At 46.0% G+C, this 27565-nt stretch overlaps 1 protein-coding gene across 2 annotated transcripts in view; it reads left to right on the forward strand.

Moving 5' to 3' along the window:
* VPS50 (VPS50 subunit of EARP/GARPII complex) overlaps positions 1–27565 on the forward strand; it is a 259035-nt gene that overhangs the window by 151024 nt on the left and 80446 nt on the right. For both annotated transcript variants that reach the window (XM_088443849.1, XM_088443850.1), the window contains one exon: positions 4125–4167. In XM_088443849.1, coding sequence (XP_088299975.1) covers positions 4125–4167 — 43 coding nt within the window. The remainder of the gene's footprint in view (positions 1–4124; positions 4168–27565) is intronic.

The following is a 27565-nucleotide window of genomic DNA, read 5'->3' on the forward strand; positions in this document are numbered from 1 at the left end:
CGATAAGTTTCCGCGGCCAAAAGACGCGATGTAGGCGAAAAGTCCGGCATGCGAAACTTTATCGCGAGTGCAAAACTAATTGAATACCGCCCTAAGTCGCAAATTAATTGTACAATTGATTGCAGCTACAAATTGCACACAGCAATACAATCTGTCATTATCGGTTGTCATTAAACAATGAGACTGAATACAGTCAGAATCTCATATAAGCATATCTTGATTAAAGTCTATGGGAGAAATGTACTAAGCCTTGAAAAGTAACAAAATGGGGAGTGATAAAGTACCAACCAATCAGCTCCTAACGGTCACTTTACAGGGTGTGTTTGAGAAATAGCAGGAGCTGATTGGTTGGTACTTTATCACTCTCCACTTATCACTTTTCAAGGCTTAGTACATCTCCCTCACATGAAACGAGTCAAAACTGGGTCATTTGAATTATCTACAGCATTGGACAGTGTGACCAGTTACTGCGCTGTATTTATCATTTTGGTCTCTGTAACTTTCACAAGGACGATTCCTTCTAAAAATTAGCAATATGCCCATTGTCCCTGACTAGGACATGTAACAAAATAGACAGAAGTGTGTAAAGGCTGGCAGCGTAGCCAGTAGCTGCAATGGTAAGACTGGTATCCCAGAAATACTGCTCTTTCTAATGCACATATTTTTATTGCCTGTGTCCTAATAATAGTAACAGTTGTTATGTTTCCTCTCCTCTGCCCTGCTTTACTCAGCCATCTACTGTGATGTTTAGAAAAATAATTATTAAAATTGGGCTGTGTCAAAGGCAGAACATAAATGTATAATGTAACAATATAGCCGTGTTAAAGGTGGCCTTAGGCTTTGTGCATTTAGACCAATCGTGTGTTATGAAGGTATTGCATACAGTATACATCTGGTATATATTCACTCTACAATATTGCACGGAGTAATTGCTTTAGTAGCCAGGATATCATTTGTTATAGAGCAAGAAATGAATACAGAGATTTTGTAGTACACTCCTTTTAGCGGATTCATTTAAACATATAACAGGTTGAGTCTCCCATATCCAAATATTCCGAAATACGGAATAATTTTGGCATGACTGAGATAATGAAACCTTTGAGTTTTGATGGTTCAATGTACACAAACTTTGTCTAAGGCACAAATTATTATTAATATTGTATAAAATAACCTTCAGGCTCTGTGTATAGGGTGTATATGAAACATAAATGAAATTCATGTATGCACACACACTTTTTTTGAGCCACAAAATTATTGAAAATATTGTATAAAATTACCTGCAGGCTGTGTGTATAAGGTGTATATAACACATAAATGCATTCTGTGTGTAAATTGGGGTCCCATTCCCAAGATATCTCATTATGAAATGCAAAATACGGAATAATCCATTATCCAAAATACCCCTGGCCCCAAGCATTTTGGATATGGGAGACTCAACCTGTAGTAGTAAAAAAAATGTGTATAGATATAGATAGATATATATATATATATATATATATATATCTATTTTTTTTTTTTAAATAAATAAAATTTGCCTTTAGATGCATCACTACATAGCTATACATTTGGTAAATAAATATATCTTTGGTTAATAGTTATGCTTCTGTAGTAACCTCAGTTGTCCTGTAGGGGGTGGTGGTGTTTTGTCTGCTGACTGGATTTTATCGTATTTAGGAGTATATTTTGCTCTTATGAACTAAAACGGTATCTGGCACAGTATTGTATGAAATGGTCTAAAATACCAACTTCTAAGCGTAGTTAGTTAAACTGTTATGTAGTACTAAACATTTCACATCACTAGATTTAGCACAAAAATAAATCACACATTGTATACATTTCTAGATTAAATCAACTCTAAGTACTAACCCGATGACCCGTTACCCCCGGTGTCATGCCTCATCATCACACAGGAGTTTACAGTTTTTCATCGACTGCCCGCAATACACAGAAGGTTTGATTGGGCAGCATAATCTCCTGGCCTCTCAGAGACCGTGGAGAGCAAATATGCTTTGCATTGTTAATTAACCTTCTTTATTAATTTATTTATTTTACATTTGTGGCAAAATATTGCGCAGAAATGTACACAGCAATTATAGAAAGATAACATATATACTAGCCTACAACAGAAGCCTTATTATAATAGGTTTGAAGACCCTGCATCAGAGAGTGCTCACAGTTTAAATGGAAAGTGGAAGATGTTGTGTTAGACTGGTAATGGCCTCAGTATAAAGAAGTGTGGTTTCCTGGACCTCAGGGAGTCTAGGGTTAGGCACCACTAAGGGATGGTTAGGGTTAGGCACCACTAAGGGAGGGTTAGGGTTAGGCACCACTAAGGGAGGGTTAGGGTTAGGCACCACTAAGGGAGGGTCAGGATTAGGCACCACTAAGGGAGGGTCAGGATTAGGCACCACTAAGGGAGGGTCAGGGTTAGGCACCACTAAGGGAGGGTCAGGGTTAGGCACCACAAAGGGAGGGTCAGGATTAGGCACCACTGAGGGTTAGGGTTAGGCACCACTAAGGGAGGGTCAGGGTTAGGCACCACTAAGGGAGGGTCAGGGTTAGGCACCACTAAGGGAGGGTCAGGGTTAGGCACCACTAAGGGAGGGTTAGGCACCACTAAGGGAGGGTTAGGGTTAGGCACCACTAAGGGAGGGTTAGGCACCACTAAGGGAGGGTTAGGGTTAGGCACCACTAAGGAAGGGTCAGGGTTAGGCACCACTAAAGGAGGGTCAGGGTTAGGCACCACTAAGGGAGGGTCAGGGTTAGGCACCACTAAGGGAGGGTCAGGGTTAGGCACCACTAAGGGAGGGTCAGGGTTAGGCACCACTAAGGGAGGGTTAGGCACCACTAAGGGAGGGTAAGGGTTAGGCACCACTAAGGGAGGGTAAGGGTTAGGCACCACTAAGGGAGGGTAAGGGTTAGGCGCCACTAAGGGAGGATCAGGGTTAGGCGCCACTAAGGGAGGATCAGGGTTAGGCGCCACTAAGGGAGGATCAGGGTTAGGCGCCACTAAGGGAGGGTCAGGGTTAGGCGCCACTAAGGGAGGGTCAGGGTTAGGCGCCACTAAGGGAGGGTCAGGCACCACTAAGGGATGGTCAGGCACCACTAAGGGAGGGTCAGGGTTAGGCACCACTAAGGGAGGGTCAGGGTTAGGCACCACTAAGGGAGGGTTAGGGAGGGGAGAGGGAGACGGTTAGGTAACTCACCGCCGCTGTTGGGATTCTGCACCTTTGGGCCTCCAGTGCCGGTATTTCATACCCAACCTGTCTGGTAGTTGAGGTGCAGGGATGTTTCAATTATATTTTTGATAGTCTGAAGATTTTTCCAAACAGTAGCGGATTATACTAATCAGGTCAGTAGTTGACTACAGATGTGTCCTATAGGCCATATGGAGCGAGACGCCCGGCGGCATGACTGAGACGTCTCTGCTCATCTCTTTATTCTCCATGATGGGTCCCCAGTGTGTCGTGCTCTGGCGTTCCACAGGGCGTAATTTAGCATTCAAATAAATGGGCAGGACGCGTCTCATCAGTTACAAATCAGACAGTGCGTGGTGCCTACCATAACCGTCTAGCTGGAGGACACCCCATCTATTCAGAGCCAACTTATACCTCTCTGATGGTTATCTATACTATTCCACGGCTAGAGGGGTCTGTCCACCCCTGTCTAAAGCTGCCCACTTAATTACAGACCCGGCAATTCAACCTGAGTGCCAAACTACCATTCGGCCAAATTGGACAGAGTCAGTCCGACTATAGTCTGGTTGTAGGACTAGGTCACACAGAACCCATGTAATGTGGTGCAAGAGTTCATCACACACAGCATATATTCCTACCTCTATGTATATAGATGTATGTATACAGTATATATCACAGTCACCACCTGACTGGATTTCCTGCTGTACTAGATGGCATTTTTAGTAGAATTGGAGGTAGATTTGAGTCCACACCCGACGGGACGTTTGCACAACATTATCACACTACTTATTGTCATCTGTATATTAATAGTGAACACTGTACAAAATGTAATAATATATGTTTCATTTTATCTGACACTTGGCACTATCTCCACATTCTGCACCTACAGTAACTGCTTTCATTGTAAGGTCTTCATTTGTTTTGCAGTGAATTGAATTCAAAGCTACAGGACACCTTAGAACAGATTGAGGTAAGGAATCCATGTACCACTAATGAGAGTAAAAGTAATGTGTGTTTCTCACCAAATATATCATTTGTCTATGAATTAGGTATATCGTTTTATATATCAATATTTACAGGCCAACTCTCATTATGTATTTGCCATTTAGAGTTGTGTGTGTAAGAGACACAGGGTCTCATTCGGACCCGCTCGCGAGCGCAGGACGCTCGCAAGCGGGTCGATGGTACCCAAATGCGCATGCGCACGACGGAGGGAGCTCCGTCGTGCGCATGTGCGAGACCCGGATAGCGACAGCCAAGCTGTCTCTCCGGGTCTCGCACCAAAGGGGGCGTGCTGTCGATGGTGAGTGACAGCACACCCCCTTTGGTGGGCATGCCGGGGGCGTGGCTTCCAGACGGAGGCGTTCCCATGGGAACGCCTATTGTCTGGGTCCGGCTCCACTGACATCACTAGTGATGTCAGTGGGAGTGATTTTGGCTCTGATAGAGCCAAAATCACTCCTGGGCTTGCGGCAGCGAGACCCTACCACAGGGTCTCGTCGCAAGCCCGATGGTCTTGACCATCGCGACCATCATCATGGATGCACGCATAAGCTGTGGGTGGTAACCCACAGCTATGCGAGCGTCCAAAAGGCCGCTCCAAATTTAAATAGGATGGCCCTGATTCAGAGCGAGCGCTCTGGTCAGAGCGTCCGGCTCTGAATCAGGCCACAATCCGAACAAAAAGTCTACTGTAATAGCCATGTAATCACCAGGTCTGGAAAGCGCTTACTGTGGTCTCCGCTCACGGTATTAAGGACCTGATTCAGACCCGTCGCTATCTGCGTACGCTCTCTGGATGCGTATGCAAATTTGTCAAAGTGACGCCACGGGAAGTGAACGCTTGCCAAGGCATAAGTACGCCCACCATGTCTTAGCGAGCGGTCACTTTGTGTATGCGTACGCCCAATCGCACAGGCAGAGCCGCCCACCAGCAACACGTCATCTCCAGGGGAGGTTTCTGTCCTCCCTGAGCTCGCCTTAGGACACCTGCGTTACGGTTTGACAGGTGTACCGCCCCAGTCAAACTCCCCACCTGCCACTGTCCCCGGAGCGGGTCGCGCGCCGGCCGGGTGAAGGGCCGGGCGCTTGGATGTATTAAAACATTGGTACATCGAGCACCATCGGATGCTAACACAGTGCTTGAGGTAGCTTTACCCTACCGCAAGCATTGTGAGGAAATCACTGTAAAAAAAAAAAAAGGCTAATGACGTGTACTATGACGCTGCCTGTTAATTATGCATGCCTCTAATACGGCGTTGAAACACTCAGGCACGCCTGCGTTCGCATCTCCAACCCCCCGTTATTCGTGTCCTGCCCATGTTACCACCCACAAACGGCCTCTCCTGTCACTCATTACCCTGGGCTGCCTTTGCTGGGTGAGCCAGAGGGTTGCAATCGCAGTGTGTAGTTCACACACACACAGAACGAAGCGTGCACATGCGCGTACGCAGAACATCGGGCCGCCTGCAAACGCACAGAGAGAACGGCTCTAAATCAGGCCCTAAGTGTCTGCTACTTTTCTATCATTAGGAATTAGCATTTTGTGATTTACGCTCCCATAAAAAGTGATGCAGTTGAAATACCGGCGTGCGAGATGCTGTCGCTCAGAATGCCGGGACAGCGACAGTACATAGTGGGGGTAGGGTTACGGGTTAGACACTAATGGGAGGGTTAGGCACTAGGAGGGAGTTATGTTTAGGGTGCGGGGAGGGTTATGGGTAGGGTTGGGATACTTACCCAACAGGTGTAATACCGGGATTCTGACCACCGGGATTCCGAGTGCCAGCACCCCGTACCCAACCCCCAAAAAATATCTGTATACCCTGCTGGTGGCACAGTCATTGATGTCAGCTGTATTCAGCGCATATCATGGAAGATTTCACTGTCGTTCTTGTAGATTCTTTTTTATGGCACCTTTCACTGTAGTTTTGAGAAGTTAAAGTTTTTTTCTACTGTTTGTAGTGAGCTAGACAAATCTTTACTCCATACTTTATAGTGCACACATTGGGGCTGATGTAGAGTTAAACGTCCGCCTGTTGGCGGAGCTAATCTGGTCCATTTTCACACTCTGGAACTGAGCGCACACGTAGGGTGAAGTAGATCGTACGAATTTCGATCACATCTACACTTATAACGGAAGAGGTGTAATGGAGCGTTCACTGCAGGCTAATCTGAACTGGATGTAAGTGACAATACCCCTGTTTCCTGGTGTACCTTTTGCACCTAACATACTGTAGGTGAAAGTGTCTAATAATAACTAGTAGCAAATCGAGGCGTACAAACAACGGCATTTCTCCATGAATATACACATTTTTTTTCTATATACAGTACATACACTTGTTTGCAGCAACATACGCCAGATATACAGATGTTTCCTTGCTCATCTAGCCTCAATACGTCATGCAGCGCCATACAGATGTCTCCACATACATCTTACCTCTGCGCATCAAGTCGCGTTAAACATAACGTAATCGCCGTGCAACTCTGTAGCACTGAGCGTCTTTTTGTTCGACTTCTTACCTTCAAATGTGTCATATTCACAAAGGTATGTGAACTGGACACACAAGCAGCTTCTGCTGATTAAAATGACATGCAGCATGCCTATGTTCTGTGTCCAACTGCGGCTGTATCTGCATGTGATATGCTAGATTACAGTATCAGTGACTGTGACACTGTAACACAGCATTTCTCATGCAGATACACCCGCAGTCACACACAGAATATAGACATGCTGCATATCATTCTAATCAGCAGAAGCTGCTTGTGTGTCCTATTCACATTACTTTGTGAATAATATGCATTTGAAGGTAAAACGTTGCACGAAAAGAAGCATGGCGCTACCGAGTCACGCCACAGCATGGCGCGACTAGAAGGGTTGTTTAACGCGCAAGGAGGCTAGATGTATGTGGACACATCTGTATACTTTGAGCGCCTGTGTGTGGTTCCCCTTTCCCACTGTGTGTATATACAGTTGATATTGTGGATCTGGTGATATCCACACGGTCTGGGGACCCATTTAAGCTGCTTTGCGCAGATTGGTTGATACCACCAATATTCTATTTTTACATCTGTATATTCATCTGTATGCCTGACATCAGTGAGCCACCAGGTCCTGTGCAACTCTGCTAGCGTCGAGCATCTCTTTTTGCCGGATATGCGTCTAAGTGGCAATGCGATGCGACTAGAACGCACCAGGAGACTGTGACACTTGTATATCTGTGTGCGAGTCTGTAAACGGAACTTGGAGTGGGAAAAAGCTGTGGCGGCTGCATCGTAGCACTCAGTCGCATATCAAGTTAATCAGCACAGTTTCCCGGTGCGTCCTGGTCACATCACATGGCGACTTAGATGAGTTTTCGGCAAACAAAGACTCAAAAAAGACGCAGAGTGCTAGCAGAGTCTTACGGGACCCGGCATACAGAGAGGAGCTGTTTGGTGCGACTGCAGCAAAGACGAGTGAGGACACATCTGTTCTACCGACTCCAGGCCCATTTCCTGCATATAGTCGGAGCTGTGTATAGTTATTTCTACTTCAGGGTCCATAGGGTATCCACAGGACACCGGATCCACAGGATACAGGACATCGGGCACCACAGAGTTAAAGTTTTCAGCCTTCCAGGATGCACTGGGGTCCCACTCCTATACCCCACCCCCGAGCCAAGGCAAACCAATTTCGTAGGTGCCCGGCTCGGTGTCGGATCACCATTAACAGAGGGGGGCTGTACTGGTCCCTGAAGTTCTTCAAGGCAGCTGTGACTGCACAAGATGAGCTGCACGGCATAGACAGTCAGTACTGACGTCCATGCTGTCACTCCTCCACCCCACCGGACCAGAACGCCGGTACTGATCCGGGGATGCTAGTAGGTGTCTGGGATCACAGCTAGCGGTGACCCCGGATTACCCGGACTGTGGCCGGATTCAAGGGGGCAGGTTAGCGGCGGGGTCCTGCGGAGCGTACCCGCCGATACACAGTCCTAAGTCCCCAGGCAGGGGGCTCCCTGGGGACTGACTGCACGTGGAGGCATGTATTAACCTGCGCTTCCACTAGACCACCAGGGACAGCGGGCTGAGCAGAGAGGATTAAGTTCCAGCGTCCCAGGGGTTAATTGCATGCCAGGGGAGCGTGCCTTCCCTGTCTCACAGCCGGCGCCTCCCCTGCTGCACAGTGCCTCTCCATAGCGGTTTGGCGGGCTGTGTCAGCGCTCCTCCCCCGGGCGCGCCTCCTCTCTGCTCCTCGATGGCCATTGTCTAGGAACTGGCAAATGCTGCTGGACACTTGATACAGGTCCCCCGCATACCTCTCCTCCGATAAGGTCAGAGTATGCAGCACTGTTTCCTACCAGGCTCTGTATCTGTGTAGTTGATCATGGTACTGGTAGTGCAGGGATTTATTTCTGCATTGTATGTGACTTAATGCTAGCGCTGTCTGCCTGTACTTTCACTTCTGACTGTCAGCCATTTTACTATCCCTGTTCTTCTTCTGCTAAAGCCCTTACAGTACGGGGTTGCAGGGTGTCCATTGCCTCACTGTAAAAGCATTTATCTGTGAGGGGAGTCACATACACTCCGCTACACTCATCATGTCTGAGAGTGAACGTGATTTTCCTCTCCAGCTAAAGTGTACCACATGTAATGTACCAATAGCGGAGGGTGATGGAAACTCTGAGGGGTTATGTAGGGCATGTTATCTTATATCATGCCCGATTTCTGTAACTGCGCCTGTTCAGGAACCGCCCTGGGCTTGTTTTGCTAAGGCACTTACAACCCTTGTGGGCAAGCTAGCGAAGCCCCCTGCGTTCCCCCAGATGGGGTTATCACAGCAGTCAGTAGTGTCGTCAACCATGCAGGGGTTCCCCAGGCAGTTGATGGTACCCCAGTGTTTCCCGCTTTCGCTCCCCCAAGTCTCGCAGGAGCCTGTGTGGGTGAATTCATTGTCCAATACATTGCAACACCTGTCGGACTTTTTACAAGGGGAGTCATCATTGCGGCCTTTAGTGTCTCAGACGGCTCTGTATAATGAGGAGTATTTGTCGACTGATGACTGTGAGATTTTTTACTTTTCAGACCAGGAGCCCCTTCGTGCTAAAGAGGCGGAGTCTAAGTCTAAAGTCTATATACCTGGCCTTATACGGGCAGTCCGTGCGGCCTTGGTTATTGAGGATGACTATCTCCCCGTGGCCAAATCCAAATACGCCTTCTTTAAGGATATTAAAGGTGATGCCACTGTATTTCCTCTATCTGGTCAGTTAGTGGATCATTTAGAGGAGGCGCGGAAAAATCCAGGTAAGCGGTTCCAGCCTCAAAGACGCTTGGCCTTTGCATACCCTTTTGCTGATAATTACTTTTCTAAGTTGGAAACCCCTCCTCAGGTGGATTCTCATGTCACACGCCTAGTGAGGAGTGCTACATTGCCCATGTCCTCCTTAAAGGATGCCACGGATCACATGGTGGAAATATGCCTAAAATCCATTTATTCCCTTGCTGGAGGGGCGTCCAGACCGGCTATGGCCATGTGCTGGGTGGCCAGAGCCATGGTGCGCTGGGCTGAAAGCTTGGAGGCGTCTCTGGACACTGACTCTTCTACTGAGCAGGCGGAGTTAGTGGGCAATCTCAGAGACTCAGCCACGTACATTAATGAGGCAGCCTTGGATATAGGTCTCCTCACTTCCAGAATCTCCTCGGCAGCAGTGGCCGCTCGCCGCACTCTTGGAAAGCGGACGCAGTTTCCAAAAAGGGATTGGAATACTTGCCTTTTAATGGACAGATCCTGTTTGGCCCTGATCTGGACAAAATTGTGGCCACTCTGGCAGCAGCTAAGTCTGCGTGTCTGCCATTGGCTACAGTCCCATCAGGGTCTGGTACTTCGTCCTTTCAGCCCTATAGGGCCCAGGGTAAGTCCAAAGTGCAGTCCTTTCCGAGACAGTCTGGGGCCAAGAATTCTGCCAAGCCAAAGAAACAGGCTTGGAGTACAAGACGTCCCGCCCCCAAGGTCGGACGATAAGCCATCTGCCTGATGGGACCGGCCTCCCTTTGGGGGATCCAAGAGTGGGAGACCACCTGCTTCGGTTCGCCCAGTGCTGGTACCTGACTACCAAGGACACTTGGGTACACGAGGTGGTCTCTCGGGGGTATGCCCTCTCCATTTTTCACCACAGGCCTTCCGTCAGATCAGAACAAAGCCCTGGAACTACAGAAAGTGTTGCACTCTATGCTCCAGGCTGGAGTTATAGTGCCTGTTCCATTCTCCCAGAGGGGCATGGGTTTCTATTCCAATCTTTTTCTGGTGTACAAACCCAGTGGGTCTTACCGAGCCATCCTCAACCTCAAATCCCTCAACAAGTCCTTGAGGGTTCCTCGGTTCAGGATGGAGACCCTGCGTTCCATTATACTGGCGACGGAGCCAGTGGATTTCATGGTGTCGTTGGACTTTCAGGACGCCTACCTGCATATCCCCATTATCTTAACACATCAGCAATTCCTCAGGTTTGCAGTACTCGACCAACATTTTCAGTTCTAGGCACTGCCCTTTGGTTTGGCAACAGCTCCTCGAGTCTTTACCAAAGTCATGGCGGTAATGGCAGCCCACCTGCGGATGCAGGAGGTCCGCTTGTTGCCTTATCTGGATGACCTTCTGTTGTTAGCAGGATTTTCACAGGTCATCCAGCTCCATCTGCAACTGACAATCTCTGTGTTGCAGAATCACGGCTGGTTAATAAACTGGTTCCCTCGCAGAGGATGCTCCATCTCGGGGCCCTGTTGGACTCTCAACAACAGAGGATCTTTGTGACGGAGGAAAAGATCTCTGCATTACAGGCAAGGGTATGCAGTTGCCTTCAGAGCCGTCGAGTGTCTGTTCACTCAGCGATGAGGTTACTGGGCTCCATGGTGTTACTGTTCGACATGGTGGAATATGCCCAGTTTCACTCCAGACCTCTGAAGCAGTTGATCCTCTCCAGATGGAATGGGTTGCTCCATCGGATAAAGACACAGACCATGGTGCTTTCTCCGGAGGTATGTCTGTCTCTGGCCTGGTGGTTGCGGACGACTCACCTGAACAGGGGACGTCCCTTTTGGGTGGCAAACTGGGTCCCTCTGATGATGGACGCCAGTCTCCGAGGCTGGGGAGCAGTGACGGGTCCACACTTGTTCCAGGGCAGGTGGACCCCAGCAGAATCTGCGCTTCAAATAAATATCTTAGAACTTTGCGCGGTATTCAAAGCTCTCCAGCAAGCAAAACATGTTCTCCACGGAAAACCCGTGCAGGTACAGTCGGACAACGCGACCACGGTGACTTACATAAACCGCCAAGGAGGAACCCGAAGTCAGGCAGCACTGACAGAGGTGTCCCGCATCCTGACTTGGGCAGAGGGCAATCTCCCTGCCATCTCGGCGTTGTTCATCCCGCGAGTCCTCAACTGGGAAGCAGACTTTCTCAGCCGTCAAGACGTGCATCCAGGAGAATGGTCTCTTCACCAGGGAACCGGTATGAAATACCGCCCGCCGCATGGCCGGCGGTTCGATTCCGGGCAGCGGCAACCCGACACTGGAACAGATCCCGGCAGCGGCAGCCCGACAGCACTGGAAATCCCGATCGTCCCTAGGTAAGTATTAACTAACCTAACCTACCCCCCTAACCCTAACCCTCCCTTAGGGGTGCCTAACCCTAACCTCCCCCCAAGTGCCTAACCCTAAGTCCCCCGGGGGGGTGCCTAACCCTCCGTCCCCCAGCCTAACCTGAACTTCCTGGGGGGAGTGCCTAACCCTAAATCCCCCCCCCCGGAAGCCCTAAACCTAGCCCTCCCCCCCGCGGCTGTCCGCTCGCGGCGCCGGCATCTTTTAGATCGGGATGCCGGGCGCCGGTCTCCCGGCATCGGTGAAATGAGCGGCGTCTACATCTAGACGCCGGGCATTTCACCCTCGCCGGGATATGACAGTCGGGAAGCCGGCTGTCGGTATAATGTCAGCCGGCTTCCCGATTGCATCCCCTTCACCAGGAGGTGTTTCAACTCCTGGTGGACAAGTGGGGCCTTACAGAGATAGACCTCATAGCTTCCCGACAGAACAAGCTGCCTGTGTACGGGTCAAGGACAAGAGACACGGGGGCTTTTCTGGTGGACGCTCTGTCGGTCCGATGGACCTTCCAATTTGCGTACCTCTTCCCTCCGTTCTCCCTTCTTCGAGTGGCTCGAAAATTCAAGCAAGAAGGCGGCACACTCCTGTTGAAAGCTCTGGCGTGGCCCAGACGTCACTGGTACTCAGATCTTCGGAGTCTCTCCGTAGACTCTCCGATGCTGTTGCCTTTATGTCTGGACCTGTTGTCACAGGGTCCTTGTCGTTACCTGGACCTGAGTCATCTGTCTTTGACGACGTGGCTGTTGACATATCTCTCTTAAGATCCAGGGTTTTTTTCAGCTCTGTAGTTAACACCATGCTCAGAGCTCGGAAGCCTGCGTCTGCAAGAATTTACCATCGAGTATGGCATACTTTCTTTGATATCCAGGGTGCTGGCTTTCCTACAGGCGGGCTTAGATCACGGTCTTCACCTTGCTTCTCTGAAGGTGCAGGTTTCTGCCCTGTCAGTGTGGTTTCAGCATGGGATTTCTACTCTTCCTGATGTCCGCACCTTTCTACAAGGTGTACTTCGTATTCAGCCTCCCTTTGTTTCACCAGTGGCTCCTTGGGATCTGGCTGTGGTCCTGAGGGCTCTCCAAGGACCGCCATTTGAACCACTGGGCTCAGTGGATTTGAAATGGCTTAAAGCTAAGACTTCGGCCAGAACGGTCTCAGAATTGGGGGCTCTCTCATGTAGGCCTCCCTTTCTCATATTTCATAGGGACAGGGCGGTGCTTCGCACTCGCTCTAGTTTCCTCCCGAAGGTGGTATCTAGTTTCCACATTAACAAGGAAATCATAGTGCCGGCCGTTAATTCTCCAGACCTCTCGGTTGGTGAGGCCACCTTGGATGTGGTACGGGCTGTAAGGATTTACGTTGACCGTACCAATTCCTTTAGGAAGTCGGAATCCTTGTTTGTCTTCTATGGCTTCCGGAAAAAGGGTTGGCCTGCCACTAAGCTAACTTTGGCAGGATGGATTCGCATGGCAATTTCTGAGGCTTATATTCATGAAGGCCTTCCTGTTCCATCCTCTGTTAGGGTTCATTCCACTAGGTCTGTGGGTCTTTCGTGGGCAGCTCGACGTGGTGCCTCTGCTGTTCAGCTGTGCAAGGCTGCCACGTGGTCTTCTGCCCATACTTTTGTGAGGTATTATGCATTTGACACCTTCGCCTCTCAGGATGCTTCCTTCGGGCAGCAGATTCTCCTTTCAGCACAGGAGCGTCCCCACCCTTAAAGGATTCTGCTTCGGGACATCCCCAAGGTATCCTGTGGATACCCTATGGACCCTGAAGTAGAAAATATGAGATATGGTAAGAACTTACCCTTGTTATCTCTATTTCTACGAAGTCCATAGGGTTCCACAGGACTCCCGCCCTGTCGCACCTGTACTGCAGATGGGCTTTGCTCTGGTCACCGGTTTTTGCGTCTCCTTCTGGTGAGAATGTGTTTCTTGTGTGTTCCAGATCTCTCTCTTTCTTCTCCTTCTCCGGCCTGGGGCTTGTTACTTAACTGGTTTGCCTTGGCTCGGGGGCGGGGTATAGGAGAGGGACCCCAGTGCATCCTGGGAGGCTGAAAACTTTAACTCTGTGTGTTCCCGATGTCTCCACCATCGCCTATACCCCAAGGTATCCTGTGGAACCCTATGGACTTCGTAGAAATAGAGATAACAAGGGTAAGTTCTTACCATATCTCATATTATAGTCCTCACTGCAGATCAGTATTTACGCACACGTGATTTCCATTCTGCACGGGGCACACTTAGGAAGGGACCATGACCTAAAACTGCTGTTGCTTTTATCTGGTCCTTACACATCTTTGCTGCAGTCGCGCTAAAAAGCTGCGCAAGTACCTGTGAGACTCTGCTAGCGTCAGGCATCCTTTTTGTGTCTTTTATCGCAGTAAATGCATTAAAGTTGCAATGCAGTGCGACTAGGACGCACCAGAAAACTGTGCTCATATCTGAGTGTGACTGAGTCTCTGAATCTGTATACAAAGTGCTACAATGTAGCGGACGCAGCTTTTTTCATTCCAAGTTCCGTTGTGCTTCATATACAGACTTAGGTGCACACAGATATACAGGTGTCACATATCACATCAGCGCAGTCTCCTATATACAGACTCAGGTGCACACAGATATACAGGTGTCACATATCACATTACTCAGCACAGTCTCCCATATACAGACTCAGGAACACACAGGTGTCACATATCACATTACTCAGCACAGTCTCCCATATACAGACTCAGGTGCACACAGATGTACAGGTGTCACATATCACATTACTCAGCGCAGTCTCCTATATTCACTCAGGAGCACACAGATGTACAGGTGTCACATATCAAAGTAATCAGCACAGTCTGCTGGTGCGTCACGCCAAGCAAGTCGCGCTGCGTGGCGTATTAAGGCTAGATATATGTGGGCACATCTGTACTGTAGATGATGACTAGGAGGATAACGCAGACATGCATTGATAGTTATGATTTCCCATGGGCTCGTACACTTCAAGGTATTGGTTTTATTGTAAAGATGAATTATTTATCAAATCCCCCCCAGCGCATTTACAATGTGTTCCTGTAATATCCTTCACAGATCCAATATTAACTAATGTTGTAATAACGGCGACAGTCGTATAATCGTTTGCATATAAAATGATCCTTATTGATTTTTCTCTCTGTAAATCTTTGCTGATTTGTTTTCACCGTAGAACATTTTCTGTCCTGTCTTTGGCTCGTTCATCACCTGATGCATGTTATTGTGCACACAGATATACAGGTGTCACATTACTCAGCACAGTCTCCCATATACAGACTCAGGTGCACACAGATGTACAGGTGTCACATATCACATTACTCAGCACAGTCTTCCATATACAGACTCAGGTGCACACAGATATACAGGTGTCACATATCACATTACTCAGCACAGTCTCCCATATACAGACTCAGGTGCACACAGATGTACAGGTGTCACATATCACATTACTCAGCACAGTCTCCCATATACAGACTCAGGAACACACAGATGTACAGGTGTCACATATCACATTACTCAGCACAGTCTCCCATATACAGACTCAGGAACACACAGATGTACAGGTGTCACATATCACATTACTCGGCACAGACTCCCATATACAGACTCAGGTGCACACAGATATACAGGTGTCACACATCACATTACTCAGCACAGTCTCCCATATACAGACTGAGTCACTCACAGATATACAAGTGTCACATATCACATTAATCAGCGCAATCTCCCATATATACAGACTCAGGAGCACACAGATATACAGGTGTCACATATCACATTACTCAGCACAGTCTCCCATATACAGACTCAGGTGCACACAGATATACAGGTGTCACATATCACATTACTCGGCACAGACTCCCATATACAGACTCAGGAGCACACAGATATACAGGTGTCACATATCACATTACTCAGCACAGTCTTCCATATACAGACTCAGGTGCACACAGATATACAGGTGTCACATTTCACATTACTCAGCACAGTCTCCCATATACAGACTCAGGTGCACACAGATGTACAGGTGTCACATATCACATTACTCAGCACAGTCTCCCATATACAGACTCAGGTGCACACAGATGTACAGGTGTCACATATCACATTACTCAGCGCAGTCTCCTATATTCACTCAGGTGCACACAGATGTACAGGTGTCACATATCACATTACTCAGTGCAGTCTCCTATATTCACTGAGGAGCACACAGATGTACAGGTGTCACATATCAAAGTAATCAGCACAGTCTGCTGGTGCGTCACGCCAAGCAACTCGCGCTGCGTGGCGTATTAAGGCTAGATATATGTGGGCACATCTGTACTGTAGATGATGACTAGGAGGATAACGCAGACATACATTGATAGTTATGATTTCCCATGGGCTCGTACACTTCAAGGTATTGGTTTTATTGTAAAGATGAATTATTTATCAAATCCCCCCCAGCGCATTTACAATGTGTTCCTGTAATATCCTTCACAGATCCAATATTAACTAATGTTGTAATAACGGCGACAGTCGTATAATCGTTTGCATATAAAATGATCCTTATTGATTTTTCTCTCTGTAAATCTTTGCTGATTTGTTTTCACCATAGAACATTTTCTGTCCTGTCTTTGGCTCGTTCATCACCTGATGCATGTTATTGTTTTCATAGGATACTACGTCTGTTACCACAGGAGCCATTTCCACATTGATCATACAGATGTACATTTTTTGGGGGGATTTGGTGTTAAGGGAGGACAATGATTGATTGCATTCCTGTCTATGCTGGTTTTATGTTACCTCTTTGTGTTTTGTAATGGTGATGTATGCTGTACCTTCAGTAGCGCCCCTGCGGCCCACGCATCATTCATGTGTGATCTCCTTCACTGGAATTCCATCATTACATTGTGGGGTCACTGTTTTCTGACCCCCAATGGGAACCGAAAAATAAAGCTGGGCACACACAAACACTAAACGACGTGTGTACCCAGTGATGCAACGAGCGACAACCCTGCCGACGGGCATGCATATCGTGCCCAACCGATATGTCGTGCTTTGCGTTCTGCATGGTGGTATTCCTTCCTTCTTCAGCTTCTTTAAAGACTGGTTCAGTCTTTTGCATTCAGTATCTGGCAGGATTATGTCCCTGTATACAGTGCAATAGTTTATGATCATGTGTAGAGGTCTATATCAGATGTGTCCACATACACATATGCTAAAGGGCTATTTCTGCTTCAGGGTCCATAGGGATCCACAGGGATACCATGGGGGGTGTGTGTGGTTGGAGTGATCCGGGCACCAAACAGTTAAGCTTTAGCTCCCAGGATACATTGGTCCTCCTCCACATATACCCCGGCCACAGGCAGACAGTTTTTTAGTTTGGTGCGTCAGGAAGCTGGTTGCACGTTTATAACAGGGGACTGCTTCAGCAGTCCCAAGCTTTTCTTTTATTAGTTATTTTATTTCTTTTTTTTGTACTTCAGAGCAAGCAGCACTAGGCGTCCTGCCTCCCACCAATGGGTACCCACAGCAGTTACCGCCTGCTACTGTATGTTTGTCCCCCCCATAAATCCTTCTTGGATGGAGGGTTATGACTACTTAGGTCAGAATATGGCTCAAATGTCTGCCACCTTTCAGCAAATGTTACAGGCAAATAGACAATTAGCCACCGAAGCCCATAAGAGGACTGTATTATCTTCCCAGTCCACTCTACTTTTGGATTTTGATACATCATCTGAGGAGGCAGATGATGCACGGGGTTCTCCCCCTGGGTATCCCTCGGGTGAGGGGGACAGCCTTTTGACAGTGGATGTCCCTTCTCTAGTGAGGGCGGTTAAATCTATCCTGAATATAGAGGATGAGGAACCAGCTCCTAAGCCTAAAGCCTCGGTTGTTTAAACGCTAAAAGGTGGTTATGGCCGAATTTCCTCAATCGGAACAGCTCACTGAGCTTATGGGGGAAGCATGGGGTACTCCTGGCAAACAGTCCAGATTACAAAAAGAATAGTATCTTTTTACTCTCTCCCTCCAGGCGAATGTGCTAAGTGGGAAGTCCCTCCTACTATTGACTCTTATGTGGCACGTTTAGTCAGAAGCTCTATGCTGCCTTTACCGTCCACACCCTCCCTTAGAGACCCCACAAATAGAAGATTTGAAACTTGTCCTAGATCTGTTTTCTCATTGTCTGGCTCTGTTACCCGGCTGGCTATGGCCACGGCCTGGGTAGCTAAGGCTATCGATGGATGAAGGCACTGGAAGACAGTCTGTCATCAGGCTCTACCAGGGAGCAAATGACTTACATCTTCCATATCCAGGAAGCGGCTTCTTATTTGGGAGAAGCTGCAATAAACACTGGACTCCTTGCTTCTAAGACATCTGCAACCTCGGTAGTTGCCAAGTCCTTTGGCTAAGAGCCTGGACAGCAGATAGGGAATCCAAGAAGGCCCTAGAATCCTTGCCTTTCTCTGCCAACGTACTGTTTGGCGCAGAGTTGGACAGAGTAATGGTTACTGTGGCAGCCTCAAAATCTGCCTGTCTGCCATCAGCAGTTGCCTCTAAGCCTAGACAGTGCTCCTTTCGATCCTTTTGCTGTCAGGGCAAGCCAAAAGAACAGCCTTTCTCCAGACAGTCTAGTTCTCACAAGACCACTAAGCCACAAACCAGGAAACCTTGGTCGGTCAGACATCCAGCTTCCAAGCCGGAAGACAAACCCTTGGTGCGGGCTTCCTCCTGGGGGATTCAAGGGTGGGAGGCCAACTTCTTCAGTTTGCAAACTCCTGGCGTCAGACAACAACAACGGATGTTGCTGAAGTGGTCTATCAGGGGTACACCCTCACCTTCCTGAGGCGTCCTCCCCAACAATGTTTTGTACAGCTACTCCATCAAGGCCAGGGCCCTCCAGTAGGCCATTCACTCCCTGCTGCATTCAGGGGTGATAATTCTGGTTCCTTCAACTCATCAAGGAAGGTGTTTTTATTATAAACTTTTTTTGATTCAGAAGCCCAACAGGTCTCAACGGCCTATTCTAAATCTGAAATCCCTCAACAGGTTTATCCGAGTGCCCAAGTTCCGTATGGAGACACTCTGGTCAGTTGTTTTGGAATTGGATCCTGGGAATTTTATGGGTTTTCTGGACATTCAGGATGCATACCTGCATGTGCCTATTGCTCCAATCCACCAACGGTTCCTACAGTTTGCTGTCCTGCTGCAATATTACCAGATTCTGGCGCTGCCCTTTGGTCTGTTAACGGCCCCTCGGGTCTTTACCAAAATAATGACAGTCATGACGGCCCACCTCAGGCGTTAAGGAATCAGAATCCTGCCATACCTAGATGACCTCTTTGGCACAGTCTCCAGTTGTTTTACAACACCTTCTCCAGCTGAACATTGCCTGCCTACAGACACATGGCTGGCTCATCAAATGAAAAAAGTCACCCCTTTCTCCAACACAGCAGATTGTACATCTGGGTGCACTCCTGGATTTTCAGGCACAAAGGATCTTTCTGCCAGCGGACAAGATTTCGGCACTACACTTGTGTGTGCGCAGATTGCTCCACAATAGAAGGGTATTCATTCACTCAGCAATGCAGGACCTGGGATCCATGGTATCCCTCTACGACATGGTGGAATATGCCCAGTTCCACTACAGGCCTCTGCAACAACTGATTGTCTTGGTGGTACGGGCAGTATCATCTGATACGGGTCCAGACGATCCTCCTCCCTCCAAAAGTCCGTCTTTCCCTCTCATGGTGGCTACAGAGGTCCCATCTGGACAAGGGTCACCCATTTTGGATCCCAAAATGGGAGCTCCTCACTACAGATGCCCGTCTTCACGAATGGGGATTTTTTTGTATTGGTAAATTGTGCTAGAAAATGATGCATTCGGATAAATTTGTTATCCCATACCTCATTCATATGGAAGTGCAACTCACTCCTGTTTCTTCATGTACTACTATTTGTACAGTTACTCAGCTTAGTGCTTGTGATAAAAAAAACCCTCAAAGTTTAAAGCTAAAATTAAAACTATAACAAAAGTAAAGCAAAGTATGCATTCCCACAAGCCTTTGTCTGGCTTTGGGCTCAACAACATATATCTGTTCATAATTTCAAATTACTCCAACTCCCCTTTGGTGAAGATTTTGCAATGGGAGTCGTGTATCCAGGTGTCCTTTCCCTGAGGACTTCATATCCGAAGCATTTGGGCAGTTGTATAAAATCAATTTCTATCCTCTGAAAGGAATACTGAGTAGGGGGAGTAATTTTCAAAAGGGTTGGGACAGACTTACCCAGATTGTTCAATGCACATATTAGACACCCTATTACAAAGGCCTGTGCTGTCTGTGCAAAACCTGGAGCTATCCAATTACCGTTGGTGATGACCACCATTGTATCTTTCCCCAAGTGCACTTTGACATGTATTATCTGGGCCATAACTGGGAAAGTGCTTTTGGTAGACACAAATGTTGACCTCCCCCCCCCCCCCCCACTCACCATTTGTTTCTTTAGCTCCTAGTTTTGAGCATGCTCTTTTCTCAGCCTCTGGAGCTTGGGCCTGGAGCTTTATGAGGGTACTTAAGTCAACCTTGGGGGTGGGATCTACCACATAAGTGGGCTCACCCTGGGAGTAGTGACTTATGGCATCAGTGCCTGCGACCTGGTCTACCAGTCTATTGCCTTCAGCTTCGGGTGTAGTCTCTCGAGTTGTGCCTTTATATTTATCTCTGCAAGCCTTTGGGGCAACTGGATTGCAGTAAACAGTGCTCTGATGTGGCCAGCATATCCTGTGTGTGGAACTCCATCTACATAGTATCTTACAAAGAGAGTAAGGCCTGCATCTACAAAAGGAACATACAACATGTTAGATAAGGACAATGATTCTTGCTTCATAAGTAACACAATCATGGTCGGGAAGAGAAAAATCGTGTATATTTTCAGTGTCTTCATTGACACTGTCACTATCACTGTTGCTTGTACTTGTACAAGGGGAAATATATTTTCAGTGTCCTCCTTGACACTATCACTGTTACTTGTTTCCTCTCCCATCTTTCTCAGACTGTTCTACTTGTCTCGTCTCCCATCTTTTGATTCCTGCAGGAGCAATGACGCATGACTCAACACTGTACACTTTTTAAGAGTGACATTACTTGGCAGCAAAGCTACCTTATATTTCGTAAGCCTAGCAGCAGACAAATGCTTTGTTTGAGCCTGATTCAGGATTTCTATAACCCCATGTGGTTCTATAAGGGCTAAAAGGGTGTCCTAACACTATGTCAGTTATTTTTTCCAACATGAGGGCTGTTGCTGCCACTGCCTTTATGCAAGTGGCTGTTGCCTTAATACAGGGTCTAGCTGACAAGAATAGTATGCCAAAGGCTTTTACTTGTTTCCATGTGATTGTGTAAGGACCTTCTGAGCATGTGAGTTAGACTCATGGCAAACAGTGTAAATGGCTTGTTATAATCAGGTAAAGCTAATGCTGGTGCGTTAATGATGTCTTGCATGAAAGACTTCAATTTGTTCAGGTGTTAATTCAAAGGGACCCTGTTGTGTAGGTCCCTTGAGTGCATCATACAAAAGTTGCAATTTACTTGATGCACAATATGTAAGTAAGCCCAAAAAGGTTCTAAGCTGTTTGTATGTGTGTGGGACATCTGCTTTTTGAATCACACGCTTTCTTTCTTCTGTAAGACGTATAGCTTGGTGATATGCAATGTCTTAGAAACTCAACCCTTGTCTGTATGGGTTGCAGTTTTTCTTTTCAGATACTTTAGAAAAGAAAGCATTTGCCAAATCAATCACAGTAAACAACTGTGAGGTGAGTCATATGCCACTCAACAAGCTGTGCGGATTAGATACAATCTGTGTATTAACTTGTAATCTTTCATTAATATCTCTTAAATCATGAATCATCCTAAAAGAGGGGGATCCATCTGGATTTTGGGGTCTTCTTTTTAATAGGAAAAAAGGCGAGTTCCAACTGGAACGGCATTCTCTAAGAACCCCTGCTTTCAGGTATTCTTCTACCTGTTTGGTCACTGCAGCCACTTGATCTTGTCTTAAAGGGTCTTGTTTAACTTTAACTGGCTGCACATGTGGCTCAAGTTTAATTTCCAGTAGCCCTACATCCATTTTATATTTTGCTCATAGCGTACCAGGGACTTTAGCAAATATCTTCTTTAACAGTATGTAACACTGTAGCAGCAGGTGGCGCTGTTGGCTTGGTTTTAGGACGTGCGCCAGTATTTTGCCCAAATGGCACCAACTGCTGCCGTTTCCCTGTTGATTGCACAACATAAATAGGCTGTAACTGTGGGTTTTACTTTTGCTCTGCCTATCTGTTTCATCTTCAATGGATCTTAAAATTGTGGTAAGTACATCGGGAGTCATAGTAGCGTATTCTGGATGGCTGACCTTAAGGGCCTTAAGTAAATAAGGTTTCAAGCCGCTTGGGAATGAATTTTTAAACATTCTCAGATCTCTAGCATTTTGTAAATTAGCTCCATAATCCTCATGTTTCTGTCTACATTGCTGACATTTCTGTCTACATTGCTGACAGTAATCCGTGACTGATTACGTCCTTGTGGGATATCTTGGGCAGGCATACTATTAATTTTGCCTTCACAATAAGCTTCACATTTTAACACCCACTCATCCCCACTAAAACCTTTTTTTTATGGTCATCATTTGGATCACCCATGGCAACATTAGTTCTTTGGGCTGGTTGTCTTGCTATTTGGTCAGCCTCAAAATTGCCCATTGTGGTCTTTGTCATTTGTTCTTAGTCTAACCATGTGGCAGTATGAAAGACTTGCAGATGTTCATATACCGTGCAAATCCCATAGGGTCTTTATTTATATTAGGCACATCCCTTGCTAATGCCATTTGGTCTGTAGGAGACCATGGCTTATACCAGTGAATATGGCTTGGCTCCTGTCCTCCCTGTCCGGGTGATGTCTGGGTAAGTAAAGGATATATTCTTGTTGATGGTTTTATTTCAGGGACTGTACCAACTGCTCCTTCATAGGAGGGTGGTGCTGAGGGAGAAACTGCATCACTTCTCTTACATTTACAGTCATCACAACTTGGCTCTCTACACAACTTAACTTGAGGTCATTTACACCTCCATGTATTTTTCTTACAGGGGTCTGTCCATTTCTTACCACCATCCCAACTTCTGGTATCTTTTCTGGGTTCAATATATGATACCCCTAGTCTACAGGTCAATAACTTAATGACCATTGAGCACCACAATTCCAACAAATATGACCTTTGGGGTCATTACATGTTTGACAGTCTCTATTGGGGCATCTCAATCATCTTTTAGCAATATTATTCCCCACTGGAAAACTTGGACCTACTGTCCTTACAGGTGTCCCTTAAGAATAGTCCCTAAGGGGCATACAACTCATCTCTTCTTACATTTCTTCTGATTCTTTCTCTAACTAAATCTGTTCTGACACTTTTATCCAATTCAAAAATTTGCCTTCAAGTTTGTTACTCTTTATGTAGGAGCCATATGATTTATATATCTGTTGTAACTTAATCGGATCAAGTGTGCCATTTCTGTGGATGCCAGCCTTTTTAAAGAGTTTGGACAGCCCTTCTATCACCCCAAGACCTAAAACTGTGCAGATAATATCCATGGGGGTCTGACAGTCGGACAGGTACTTACTGCTAATATTACCCATATCTGTGGATTTACGAAATCCTGTTCTGTTGTGTGAGATAACTCCAACCTACTGCAGGGGATGAAACCAGACACAGATTCTTTTTTTTCTGTTACTAAGGTGGGTCTCCTTAGTAGGTCTGGGCACACTATGAACGTACCTTTGGGATATAGATTGACTGGAAACTTAGTTATAAACAAATCCCAAAATTCTCCTACTCTGGTCTGGAGATAATCTCCATCAATATGGCAACCTACCAAGTGACAAAAGGCACCTCTATGGGGCATATTCAATTTGGAGTGAAAAGTCTGTTACCGGACCCTTCGCCGTCATTGCTGGTTTCAGGGTCGAAAAGTTATCGCGCTCGTCCCTGCGTATCCCCGTATTCAATTCCAAATCGCCGAAAACGGGACCCGGCGAAATGGTAATCAGTGAAAAAAAAAATACATTTTTGGGGAAATCAGCCTGACACCCCGCAAAAGATGCTCTGACATGGGGGATCAGTATGGGTACCATCGAATAGCCCTGTTAAAGGTATTTGGGGCCTTTAAATGGTCTCAATAGGTGCTATTTAGCATTTTTGAAGAATAGCATTTAGCAACTTTTTTTTACAATAAGTAGTCCCATCAAATTTGGGGTACATGAAAATGCGTACTAACATATTTTAAAGTGGCTAATGTGAAGTTTTAAAGATCGTGAAAAATCCCCCTGCCGCAACCACCTGCAATAAAAAAAAAACACCTGCTTGGGGGACCCCCTGAGTCTATTTAGCTAGTTTAGAAGTTTGTCCCCCATTTTTTTTCACCCCCAAAATGAAAGTACCTTTTTTGGGGTGTCCTGTTGTCCTTTTTTACACAGAATAACTTTGGGGGACTGTCCAAGGGGTGCAGGGTGGTTTTTGGACGTCTGCACCCCAAAACCCCAATTCTGCACTTGTTCTCACCACCTATTCAATGGTGATATTTTTTAGTGAGAGTCAGAGTCCGCTGTCCTGGTCACTCCTGTCGTGTCCCCTCCTTGGATCAGTGTAGAAAATCTCGGTAGGAACCTCCAAAAATGATAGATCCATGCTAGGACCATCAGTGGCAAGTCACTGGGCCAGAGCTCTTATGTGTGTCAGAATCTGTGTGCTGAGCACTCAATAGACAGCTGGGAGAAATAACACAACTCTACCACCAGGTCTGTGCTCTGTATTCTCTGACTGTATTTCTGATGGACAATTTACAAGCATAGTGATTTCATAGTGTAACATATGTGATTATTCAAAGAATAAACACTCATTAATTCTAGACAGCTCATTATTGGGAGCTCGTTAATTATACAATCATACCTCGTTATTTCTTATCTATGGTCTAAGGAGTAAATGAACATTCTAAGGAGTATAGCATTCTTAATTGGCAAAATACAATCTCAATCTCATGAGTATATGAAGCTACTAAAAATTTGTCTCTAACTATTTCAAAGTATATAAACTTATGAATAACTTTTAAAGGCATACACCATCTTGTCACAAAATGGAGTCTCTAAGATCAACTTTCTCAATATTATGCAGATATTTTTTGGTTATTCACACCAGTCCCAGCCCATGAGGAGAAAAAACATACAGCCAAAAATAGGAAGGCTGCTGCTGCTGCCTGGACCACCAATGAGTGGTCTTTAAAGGGCCCTAATTCCGATTACTGGCCATTGTGGTCGTGAAGTGCAAAGATGCCGGTGGTGGGATAGGTGTTAAATTGCATCACTGCAGACTGGCATCCAATATAAGCTACAGATGACAGGGCCTAATAGTAGTAATTATTCTACAATAATCAATTGCCACTGACTTAATTGTTGATTTTGTAATTATTTTTTATAAAATTTTTTCCAATCCAAAAATATTGTCCAGAAGCTCACTGTTTGGTACTCCTCTTTCTCACCACAACTACCATTATCTACAGAGGCCAGTAAGCTCTGCAGTCTCCTTCAAAATTAAACTAATTATTCTGATCTTTTTAATCAAATTTAATCTTTTTTTTTTTTTATCAATTTCAAAAAATGGTCTGATACATGTTATAAAAGTCCATTAAATATTTGTCCCCTAGATATTTGATTTAGATTCTTAAGTCTTATTTCATATATTCTACACTTCATCAATAAAATCAACATCATCCGTATCTACTTTTTAAAAGGAACTGGCCTCTAAATCTGCCACCATTTATATGTCAGTTGCATAAAAGAACCTGGCTTGTATTTGTTTCTGTTGTATTCTATAGGGGTCGTATCTATTAAACTGCTGTGTGCTTGTGCTGCTGCTCTATCACTGAGTGTAGATGGCCAGCCCCCTGCAGTCTTTGGGCAATAATGATGAAAAATGAAAACATAGAAAGTTTTGAGGTGTTCATTAAATTTAACTGTAAATAACTAAATGAACACTAATGATATTAATAGTAATTTAGGAACTAAAAAAAAACAAACTACAAATTACATGATTTTACCTTTTAACGAAATTCAAAACCGCTCATCTTACTCTCTCTAAGCGTATTACAACTGGCTCCTCTCCCCTACAAGCCCTACACTGGCTCCCCTTCTCCTTCTGAACTCATTTCAAACTTCTTACACTTACTTAGAAATCCCTCAGCCAATCCTCTCCTACTTACATTGCTGACTTCATCTCCTTTCATAGCCCCGCCCGCTCACTTCACTCCACCCATGAATGCCGCCTCTCCTGCCAGCTTATTACTTTTTCCCACTCTCGTCTCCAAATTTTGCCTGTGCTGCTCCTCACCTCTGGAACTCTCTCTCCCTGCCTATCAGACTATCCCTCCTCTCTACAGAATTTCAAATGGGCTCTCAAGACCCACTGCTTCATCAAATACATCCTGCTCTTACTCTAACTCACTGCTCCTTGCTCACTGTCTACCCCATCTGTCTCACCCCTGTCTGTCATCCCCCCTCCGTTAGACTGTAAGCTCTCACAAGCAGGACCCTTTTCCCTCATATGCTTTTCCTTCCCTCGCTTCTACCACCATATCCTCCCCACTGCCTACAAAGGCACCCAAGCTTTGGGTACTGCCACCCTGCTGCCTATTTGAGTTTTGTGACGGCCGATGCAGCAATGTTTATAAACAATGTCCGTGTTCTGCAATGTTCACTTTCGTTCCTGCTTTTTATTTGTTGTTGTTCATAATGTTTCTGTTTTTGTACTTTGTAAGGCGCTGTGGACCCCTTTTGATGCCATATAAATAAAGGATAATAATACCAAATACAAATAGACAGAAGGAATTTTGGGCAAAGCCAAAATCAAACCCAAAACACGAAAAATGGTTTCAGAGCCAAACACCAAAACAAAACACGGGGGTCAACGCACATCTCTAGTAAGATAGAAAGATTTCCATTTGGTTGCATCTTGTATTAAATATTGTAGCTTTATATTTTATGGACCTTTAAAAAAACACTTTTCCTGAATTGTTCCCAGAGTGAGTTTTAAGCAATTGGCGTAGCACCAGATCATTACCTTGCAGTACTTCATTTAAATAATCCCTAGAGCATTTTAGCAAAACGACAGATTGGTAGAGTCACATCTGCTAGAAAGCAATCATTCCTACTACACATGCTGAGGGACAAAACTGTTCCACAGGTAACTCTGAAAACAACCGTCATGTTGCTATGTGGGACAGATCACCAGGATTGATGTTTGGCCAGTCTTTAGATGTTTTTCATATTCATGCATTCCTTAGCAATGAGAATATGGGGTCTATTTACTAAGCAGTGTTAGGAGACAGAGTGAAAAGTGATAAGAAAGTGATAAGGGGCCAGCCAATCAGCTCCCAACTGTCATCTCACAGGCTGTGTTTGAAAAATGACAGTTGGGAGCAGATTGGCTGGCACCTTATCACTTTCTTATCACTTTTCACTCTGTCTCCTAACACTGCTAGTAAATAGCAGTCATCTAATGCAAAATATTAACTTTTTTCTAAATTTGTTTTATTTAGTGGGCACATGATAGATGCAGCACAAATTGCGCAATCCATGCAGTGTGATCTCACTATGCATCATGTTCTTGTTATAAGCTTTACTTACAACTGCAAAA

Source organism: Taudactylus pleione, unplaced genomic scaffold (assembly GCF_031769625.1).
Source record: "Taudactylus pleione unplaced genomic scaffold, aTauple2 ptg000335l, whole genome shotgun sequence".
Classification (NCBI taxonomy): Eukaryota; Metazoa; Chordata; class Amphibia; order Anura; family Myobatrachidae; genus Taudactylus; species Taudactylus pleione.